At 39.4% G+C, this 10,231-nt stretch overlaps 2 protein-coding genes across 3 annotated transcripts in view; one reads left to right on the forward strand and one right to left on the reverse strand.

Annotated features, from left to right (window-relative positions):
• dock1 (dedicator of cytokinesis 1) overlaps nucleotides 1-10,231 on the forward strand; it is a 194,476-nt gene that overhangs the window by 102,133 nt on the left and 82,112 nt on the right. The gene's annotated exons all lie outside the window — the stretch shown is intronic.
• The window catches only part of insyn2a (inhibitory synaptic factor 2A), a 35,239-nt gene that overhangs the window by 15,550 nt on the left and 9,458 nt on the right, over nucleotides 1-10,231 (reverse strand). The window contains exon 2 of the mRNA XM_017437202.3: nucleotides 1,365-2,598. Within this exon, the coding sequence (XP_017292691.1) occupies nucleotides 1,365-2,593 (1,229 nt within the window). The 5' untranslated portion in view covers nucleotides 2,594-2,598. The remainder of the gene's footprint in view (nucleotides 1-1,364; nucleotides 2,599-10,231) is intronic.

Genomic DNA, 10,231 nt, shown 5'->3' on the forward strand with positions numbered 1-10,231 from the left:
TTAAGGCTACCTTGTGTATGATTGGAAGGGGGATAACTGCCTTTTCAGATGGTGCAAACTCCTAACTGTGGCATCTTATTCCTCCCCCAAGCCCAAGCTGAAAATAGAAGTTTAACACTTGCCGTCAGACAAGTTCATATTAAAAGTTGCTTTCAGACATTTAGAAGTATGGGTGAGTTAGAAGCATGATAGATGTTTGATATTTGGTTTCAGTTTTACTCTTGAACAACTTAACTGGACAAATCAGGTTCAAATTTGATTACCAATTCCCAGCAACAATTTGGCTATTTCTTCTTTTTTTGCTTTGAATAGCCTCTATTTCAACAGGATCAGGATTAGGGTTGTCTGTGGTCTCTTTATGTATACTCAATGTCCATTGGACAAAAAAATAACTTTCACAGGCCATGGGTTTTTCAAAAAGTCCTCAAACATTTTAAATAACACTTGAGTCTGTGGCTGTATGAGGCCAACTGTAATTACTGTTTAGTCATTCTAAATTGTAATAAACTTCCCAGAATGATTTTTTACATTTTAAATATCTTCATATTTTTTCAGTTTACATATTCTGTTGACAGCATTCTTATTGATTCCAAAGGAACTTTGTGGCAGTACCACTGGTATTGATCAGACTGTAATGATGTTTTCGCCGCAGAATATATTCTGAATATTCTGCCGTTTCTAGGGTTTGGCTTTACGATTAAAAGTCACAAGAAATAGATATTAAATTACTACTATTTATCTAAGAACATTGGCCAATAAAGAACTTGAAATGTCTGCAAGAAAGCTCTGAAGCATATTTGGAGGGAACTGTCACATCATAGTATCACGCTGTAAATGTACAGCAGAGTACATCTAGGTGAAAGACACGGAGAGTGATGTTGTGCATTGTGCTTTCTTTTTTTGCCACTCTTGGTCTCACTTAGTTGATTTATTACATTTTAGATTTGCATTTTCATTTGTAAACATTGGATTAACACCTTTTCAAAGTACTGAGGCACTAACTGACCTTATTGTATTAGTGGCTCAGGTTACATGCCTGCTGTGACTGATTATAAAACAGTAGTTGGATTTTATTTATTTTCATTCAGCATTGTTTCCACAATGACTTCAGTCATGGCTGGTGGCTGACTCATTTTCAGAGCTACATTAATCTCTAGCCTCATGGTAATTTGCATAAAAATGGTTTTATTGCGTTCCATACAATTAGTTTTATGAATGGTAAATTTGTGAATAAGAAAGCAGCAGTATAGGATAGTTACTTTGAATTAGCACTTATTCTGAGTTTGAATTTTGGTATCTGGCAGAAAGATTAAAGCAGATGTGAGCTTTTTTTAGTGTAAAGTCTTTGAAATAAGATGTCCTACCCTTCTCGGTGGGCCTCTCCCTTTTCCAGTTCCTGGATGACCCCAAGAAGCACCTTGATGGTCTCTTGGCTGGAGCTGATGAGATTTTCCATGGCTTGGAGCTGTGCTTTTACATCCCTGTCCTGATTCACGGGCACTATTTGCTTACAGGTTTCCTGTGTTTGGTTGGATGGTGCCTCATCAGCCACACCACTTGCAGAGGGTGACAGAGGTTCCTCCATCCCCCGTATAGGCCGGGCAGATAGCTGTCCTGTATGGCACTGTGCCTTTGTTGTACAGCCTCTGCTGGTTCGTGGTATTGTTTCACCCATCAGCCCATTAAGCTGCAGGCCTTTTTTTCGTTTGCTTTGCACAGATGGACTGTCCAGGCACTCTACCTGTGTAAGAGAGTTCCATGCAATGGGGCCCGTTACCTTGGAGGGCCTGTTCGGGAGGGTCCGGGACGAGCCTTCCTCCAGACTGAGCAGTTGCCTCTTGGCCAAACTGTCAATATCAGTCTCCCTGTGTTGTAATCCAGTTCCGGCTTTCGAAGGGACACTGCAAAGCTGGTACTTTGTTTGTGCTCCGGCTCCACTTCCTCTTGGTGTGTCTGCAAGGCAGTCTGTGTCTGCAGTGCAACTGAGCAGCAGAGCATCAGAGCACAGGCCATCGGGTGCACTGTGCTGCTCCACTGTGGCAATACACTCATTAGTATGGAGCAGAGCTCTGGTCCTCAGGACTCCACTCCCCCTACTGGCTCCCTCGTCGTCGTCATCTAAACCCTGCTCAGCCGCTTTGGATTGCTTTACCTCCATGACAAAACCGTTATTCTGACCTTTATACGTTTCCACTGCTGCCACATGTTTAAATGTGTGTCCTTTCTTACGCTCAAAGGGAAAGGTCTGGTATCGTTTCTTTAGGTCAGGCGAAGTCTGGACGCCTGTGCTCCTCGTGACGTTTGGAATGGATCTGCGGGCAGGGACAGTCATGTACTTGCGGTACGCCACCTTATATGACATCGGCTTGCCGCCTTTTCCTGCTGCTTGCAGCTCTGCCTCCCTTTGCTCGTTTTGTGCCTCGCAGATGTCCTTGAAGCGCACTTGCAGGGCCTTGTTTCTCTTCCTCACCTGTCGACTCGCTTCTAGGGAATACTTCACCTCCAGCGCCAGTGAGGTGGAGGGCAAGGGTGCTGCCTCTGAGTCAGACTCTGAGTTGGTGAGCATGCATTTGCCACCCTCCTTGCTCACCATGTTTCCTGAAAGGCATGGAGAAAGATGCTGGGTTAATAATCAGTTATAAGAGGAGCAGTCTAAGACCCTTTTCTCAGTATTACATCTCACAACATTTCTAATCCACTCTAAACGTAAGGAGAGCTTTTTGTCTGTTAGGAAAGCAAAAAGAAACAACTGATAAACATTAGATTTATTTTTGATATTCTTTGTTTACATTTGAGACTTATTATGTGTTGTTTTTTTGTTGGTTTTTTTTTGGTTATAGAAGTGAGATTCCATGTCTCAGAATGTTAACCTTTTAAATCAAAGCTATTTGTTTCTTCTTTGTTGCTGGATATCTTGCTTTTTCATACTTGTTTGACAGTGTTTTGGTGTTTACATACTAAAATCTTACAGGTTTATGGAGTCAACATGACCTAAGGAAATGCAATGAGATTTCCATAATGCATTTAATCTTCTCTGTGAAACCAGTAGCTCTACTTTCAGCTTCATTTTCACTCTTTTATTGCCAGTTAAAGCATGTTTCATTACCTGTTTTCCTCCTTCTCTACGTTGATTAGTGTCTGTCTCTTGTTTTTATGGGAGCTTTTGCAGTGGGTATGTGTCACTGCACTCACAATTATACAACACAGCCAAATTCTTACATGCTCAAACGCACATTTAACACCCAAATTATGGGTATTGTGCTGGTTTATAAACATGGTGGCACCCTTTTAAACAAGGCACTTGTCTCTAGTTCCATTGTAGTAACTGTGTGCTGCTACCATACTCTGGTTTATTAGTTTTGACTGAACCATGGGAGCCAGATCTACGCAGTAAGAATGAGAACAAGCAACTAGCTTCCATGCAGACTGTTAAAAATGATCTGTCTTTCCATTTTTTTAAGCTGTCTGTTTATCTTGTTAGTTTGAAAGCAACAATGTTACACTTGTCTGTTGAAACTTTTCTGGAGACCTACTCGTTTTGCAATCCATGGAAAGTAGTATATCCTAACAGACTTATTGACAATTCTGGTATTTCTTGGTCTGTCAGTTACCAACATATTTCATGAACCACTGGACAAATTTTGATGAAACTTTCAGGAAAATTATGATTGGATGTACATCTACAACTAATTATCTTTTGACATCGGTCTAATTCAAGATGGCCACCACAGCTAATTGACATCAGCCAACACAGAAATGGCTGTGGCACAGTCAGTGTTGCAGATAATGAGCTAAATTTTGACGCATTAGTAGCTGAGAGTCACTCACAACACATACTTTGATTGTGACATTAACGTCATTTATAGGGTTTGACTTTAACAGCTACAAGTTTGTTCCTTCTGAAGGGTTTGTCTTTGTTTAAAACTCTTGCATTTAAGGTGATGTGCATTTGTTCAAGGAATGTAAGACCTTTAATTTACAATTTATAGACTTGATGAGAGTAGTGAGAACAGAGTCAGATGTTTGCAGCTTTTCTTTGTGCTTCAAAAAATTCAGCATGAATTTTCACTGACTCTGCTTCTCTCAATAGAAAATTAATAAATAGAAAGAAGTTGCAGCTTCTTAAAGCAATGCTTGAACCCTCCGTACCTGCAATAATGGTGGTCTTCTATGTCATTTAACATGAAATGTATAAAAACATGTGAACAACACCTGTAAACTGTAAACTTTTATCAGAAAACTGTACAACAACTCCCCGAGGAAAAGCAAGCCAAGATAATGAATTATCATGTCCCAGGTATAATACCAGCTTCATGACTCTGCAGTGCGCCTCTGAGGCGCAGACAAAAATATAATTCCCACTTCGCCTGCTGATTTACCATAAGCAAACACTCCACACGCTCATGGAAGCTGAATCAGATAGACCAATTATACTCCTCAGCTTATCTGCCATGACTGCTTTCTGTCAACAATAAATAACTTTCAACCTGGAAGCTATCGATGAGACTTTTTTTTTCCTCCTCTTTGGTCTTCTCCGTGAACATCATCCGTCTCTCTCTCCCTCTCTCTGTTATTAAATTTAAGGCATTTTACGTTTCTGGCTCCTTCAAAGGACACAAAACCGGCTGTATTTGACATCTGTGGACATTAGGCTGTATCATCTATAGATACAGCAATATTAAGTTCTGGCAAATCCTTCTTCCCTCCCCACATGATCGTAAGAAATCCAGTCAGTTATATTGTGATTTACATTTGTGCTGGCTACATAATGCCTAGCTTTCAGACTTCCGTATGCCAGATGTCAAATATTTTGTGAACATGAGGATCGTTATCTCGAGATGTCCCGTCATGTTTGAACAGCATGGGCATTTTCTCGCGAAGCAAGCTGTTTGAAACTTAAAAACGCCATTGAAGGCAGATGAACCCATCAGATTGACAGTCCTCCCATGGAACCAGTCAGACATCAACCAGTAATGTCATTGGTAAAGTGAGACCAGCACAGCATGCTCACTTATTCAGGTTACAGATGGCAGCTTTTTGCTATGCAAGCAGATGTTGGTTTGATTCTCAATAGACAGGTGATTACTGATGTGAGCAGATGACCAGACAGTACAGTGAGGCTGCAGTTTTTTTAATGGACGGCTTGTAAAAGCAGCACACATAAAACCACTCTGTAACAAGGGTATACAGTAAATGCACATCCAGCACAATGCAGAAATTACTTTTACACTATATCAGGGGTTCTCAAACTTTATATTTAAAAGTCTGAATTTGATTTCTGGATTAGTTTAAAGGCAGAGAACTAGCAGTAAACAAATCCTTAATACATTTGATTACAACAAAAAAAGACATTTGCCTACAGATGCTTTCTTGTGAAACCAAGCTGCTTTTACCATTGACAGTAAAACCTAATGTACACTGTAGGTTTACAAGAAATTTTAACTTAAACTTGATCAACTTCATTACTTTTGATACCTCAAAATAAAACGCCTTTGGTTTCCCACATTAATAAACATATTAAATAAACTGAATTTGAAGGCAGCAAGACACTGAAACTTGTACATGATGGAGGTGAAAGTCACAGATGCTCTGAGACAGTTAAAATACAGAGTAGCCTAGTGTGAAAAATGGCACTGACAGCCTTCTATGAGCTGCCTAAACCTTGGCACAAAAGATGTTGTTTTACGAGATTCTCATACTGAGAAGAATAATTGTCAGCAATAATTTGGTCAGGATGAAATAAATGCATTTTTCTCCATCCACTCATCTTTGAAAGCCTGGTTTGCTAAGTCTACTCTTTTTTTGCGTATTTAGATAACTCCATGATGATGTGCCATAACACTTTCCTCTCTGCTGCCTCAGTTTCTTGTAACAACGCCAACAGCTTTGGCTTCAATATCCATAACATTTATTGCATTTCCTGCAGCCTGCAGTGTACATTTCCTCCTTGGAAGTCCAGCCTTTTTACAACTAATTATCTTCTTTCTCACTTATGTGCTCCGATTCTAACACCGAGCATATATACACCCTTCCTCTCTTCATCCACGCTCTCTTTTTCTATTCGCACTCTTAAAGGAGCCACATTATTCTACACTACCACAGTAGTAAACATGGATCCACATCACTTCCACGTTGATGCCCAAAGTGGCACACTGAGTGAAAAGCAGAGTTTGCACATCATTTCTAACTGCCTATCAGCCTGCACATGTTCCAGATGCTTTGTTCAGATCCTGTGGGAAAATTGGCATTTCAACCGGATGATATAAATTTTGTTTCTTTATTAAATTTCCTTCAGATAATGTGATATATTTTTTAGAGTATAATGAACACTCATAGCATGAATATTCTACTATTTCTGTCTCTACAAGACATATAGTATTGCATGTTTTGCATCATAGTATGTTAAAAGGGGGCTACAAAAATTAAAAAAAAAATTTTTTTGAATAAGAGAACCGCATTGTCAACGGGAAAAAATATTGTTAGCAAGAGCTCTATTATAAAGCACGTATAAAATTACTGAGTGACTGCTGACCTTCTTGCCATTAGGTTGATTGAGCTTCGAAAGTAGAGAGTTACAAGAATGTAAAGTAGGAAAACCTGGCTGCATGTCTCAAACCCATTCATTTTCCAATTATTAAGCCGTCTGTCTGGCAAATGAAGCCTTTCAGTTGAAGAAAGTCAGAATTTTCTCTCTTCTTCTGTCCTTTTGGGTATGTCACATTCATTCCCGGACTTGTATTTGTTCATCAGCATGGCTGAGCTCTCCTGATCCATCACTGCCAGTTGTCCTCTGCATGTTTGTACAGATGGTGACATTTTGAGTAAGAGATAAATTCAACTGACATCCCCTCTCCAATTGCAGCCACAGAATGTTTCTCTTATAAGCTGGGCTCAAATTAAACCTTACTTTGGGTATGTGCAGATTTATATTCATCTGACTTGCACTTATTTCCAAACTGGCAGATTTGCATGCAGTTTGTCAGCACAAACTGCGAGTATCTTCTTTTTCTAATCACAGGCTTCACAGTGCACATACAGTTCGATGGTGTTGTATCATATTTGCACCATAATTTGATCCTTTTTGACACATCAGTGCTGTAGGCTAAATGATGTGTCCCTAGCTTCACATATCTGATTTATTACCCGTTGGGTTGAGACCAGAGCGACCGCTGCAGCACTCGTATCTCACCTCTGGCTGGAACACCAACACCACGGCCTCTTCCATAAACAACGCCATCCAGCACGCATGCTTAGACAGCTGACCCCTTTATATGGTGGGCTTGGGCCTCTTTTAAATGAAAGGGCACACCAGTCAAGTGAACTGACCCATTATTATTTTACCCAGATCAAAAACAGACCTCAGCACACACGTCAACATGCTCACATCTGACCTTGTTTTAGCAGCACTGCTCACATTCTGGTATGACGAATAATTGTTTTGGGTTGATTCTAGGAATGCAGGGACATTTCCTTTAACCCTGCCGATTGAAAGAGTTTAACAGTTAATTTAACCTCAAATTCAAGCTTTAAAGTACTGAAAGTACAGCACAGGCAGCTAATAATACAAATCATTTTTATTTAATAGAAGTGGCCTTTATTCTCAAGGCTTTTGTTCAGCTAAGACACCGCACCTTGAATTAAATTTCTATTATTTGCATTCTTTTAAACTTCACATGAGTCAGCGCTGTTGAGAATGCCACTCTGATTATTTGCCTGGGGAGGAGAAATCTTAAAATGTGCAAATTTCAGTGTCCCGATTCAACCTGGGGATAGAAACGTTTATCGTAACTTCTAGCCTGACTAATTTTGTTTTATCGCTTCTGCTCCACCAAAGGGGGAATCCATTAATGAAGCATGCATCAGGAAACTGAATTTATTTAACGCCTTGAAACGTGGCTATCCATGTCAATTAGCACCAATGATTTTACCAGCCTTTTTTTGTTTAAGCATCGAGTGGTGTGTTTCTGTGAGGCCTTTCCATTAGTATCCCCCTTTTTTCATTACTTAAACAGCTTTGTGCAGAGAAGAAAATGTGAAAATATTTTACTAGCAATTTAGAACAAGTAGAATAACTTGTAGCTATTTACACTGTCTGGATACATGGTTTTGCTTCAGAGCTCAGGAACTTTTTATAATCTGTCCCTTTTGAATATAGACGAGCGGCGCTCATGTTCCTGACCACTGTGACTCTTGAAATGAAAACCTTACATAAAATGAAAGGCCTAGAATTCCTTGAAGGGATGCTAAGTTCATTTTATGAAGGGGGGAAACAGAGTTGTTGTGGTTTTGGTCAAACCTTGTTATTGACGGTATGAGTGATCTCATGTCTTATTTATGTGTGCACTTAAAATATGTGTTGAAAATTACTCTTAGCTGCTACCACACCAAATTCAGCTCAATATCTGTAAAATTGGTTGAGTTACAACAATTTATGTGTTGGTTAAAGTCAATTGCCTGTGGTGGCCATCTTGAATTGGACCGACTCCAAATTTTAACAATTTGCAGATGTACATTCATTTATTACTTTCTGAAAGCTTTATAAAGAAATACCCATTGGTTCATGAGATTTTTTGCTAATGCTACAAACAAACACATCCAGAGACGAGGGCAGAAACCTTATTGTCTTCGTAGGTGGGCAATAATGAGTCATTAGTTAAAGTTTCTCCATTCTGATGGGTACAAGGCTTAAACCTAAAAGCTTTTTAACATCTTAACATTGACCTTGCTAATGCCGATGTGTCTAACTGACTTTGGAAGTACCTATTAAGATGTAAATACCAATAATTTAAATGAAAAGTCTTTTTTTTTAACTCCTACCTTATGGGTGTAAAGTTTTATTATCCAGAGTAATCCCAAGTCAATATAATCTGTTCTTTTTTTTTTTTTTAAGAGAACAAAATGAGCTTGAAGGCACAACACAATACGAAGAAATTCTGCCGTTTTTTTATGGTTCAGAGCCTGCTTGAAGAAATAAGCAGCAGTTTAATCACAAGCATGGAAATTCAAGACCCTACTGTAATCCACTGTTATCTTCTCTTGTTTTGTTTTCCTCTCTTCTGACAGCTTCTGCTCATAATTACATGAGGCTTAGTCATGTTTTGAAACATCTTTGATTTCTCTCTTAAGAGTACTAACAATAAACCAACAGCAATACAGTGGAATCCTTATTGGGGCTTTTCATTTTCTGTCTGTTATGCACCGCACTAACAACCGCGTTCTTATTGGGGGGTGATGTACAGTATAGAGCCGAATAACTGGCTGTACGAGTCTGTGTTAAGGGATAATATTAGTGCAGAGGTTTAGATAAAGCACCAACTGCAGTGAATCTTTTGTCGGTTAATGCCCAAGAAGACCACTGCATGTCACAGGATTTTAGGGGGATTGTCTCCCAAGCAGTTTGCTGATCAGGCGTCACGGTTTACTGCTCTGTGGTCAAGGACTGTTTTAAAGATTTTTCAGTTTTAGAATCATCATGTAATGTTACTTCAATGGCAAGAGGTGTTCACATCACTCAGCTGTTGACTGGAATTGACAAATTCTTGACTGGCGATCAGTTGATGACATGCAGAAAAGTCATTTTTGTGTTGACCCTTTTTTTTTTAATTCACAGAAAATAAAAATTGATAGAAAAAGAAAAAACTAAGAGGCCATCCAAAGGGAACATTTTTTCAAATATGCAAGTTTTTTTTTTTATTGTTTTAGCCTTGCATCCAAAATGGTGTTTCAGGAACCCTAAAATGATATTTAGGCCCGAGCAGCGACAGCGCTGCGAAGGCCTATTGTATTTCGTGGAATTCTTATTATTATTATTCTTTTGGCTCCGAGATCGCAAATTTGGAGGCCTTAGCATACTCAAAAACTCACCAAACTTCACCGAAAGTTGTCCCCCGCGAGAAATCTTGGATCAAAGTTTGGATTTTTACCCGATTTTGGCCGATTACAGCCTCCGCATTTGATTGAACTCCTCCTACAGCTTTTCACGTACAGGCTTCAGAATCACTGAGCTCAGTCTTAAGACATTGAAGGTCAAAAGTTATCAAAAGCTTTTTGATACATGAAAGTATGTGGGCGTGGCCAAGACTCAAAATCTGACCATTTGCCATGAAACATCAATGTGGAATAACTTCTTCATACATGGTCACAGCTTATTGAAACTTTCTGTGGGTCATACCAGACCAGCACTAATCACATTCACATGGTCAATTGTGACATCAAGATGGCCGCAATAGCT

Source organism: Kryptolebias marmoratus, linkage group LG17, assembly GCF_001649575.2.
Source record: "Kryptolebias marmoratus isolate JLee-2015 linkage group LG17, ASM164957v2, whole genome shotgun sequence".
Taxonomy (NCBI): Eukaryota; Metazoa; Chordata; class Actinopteri; order Cyprinodontiformes; family Rivulidae; genus Kryptolebias; species Kryptolebias marmoratus.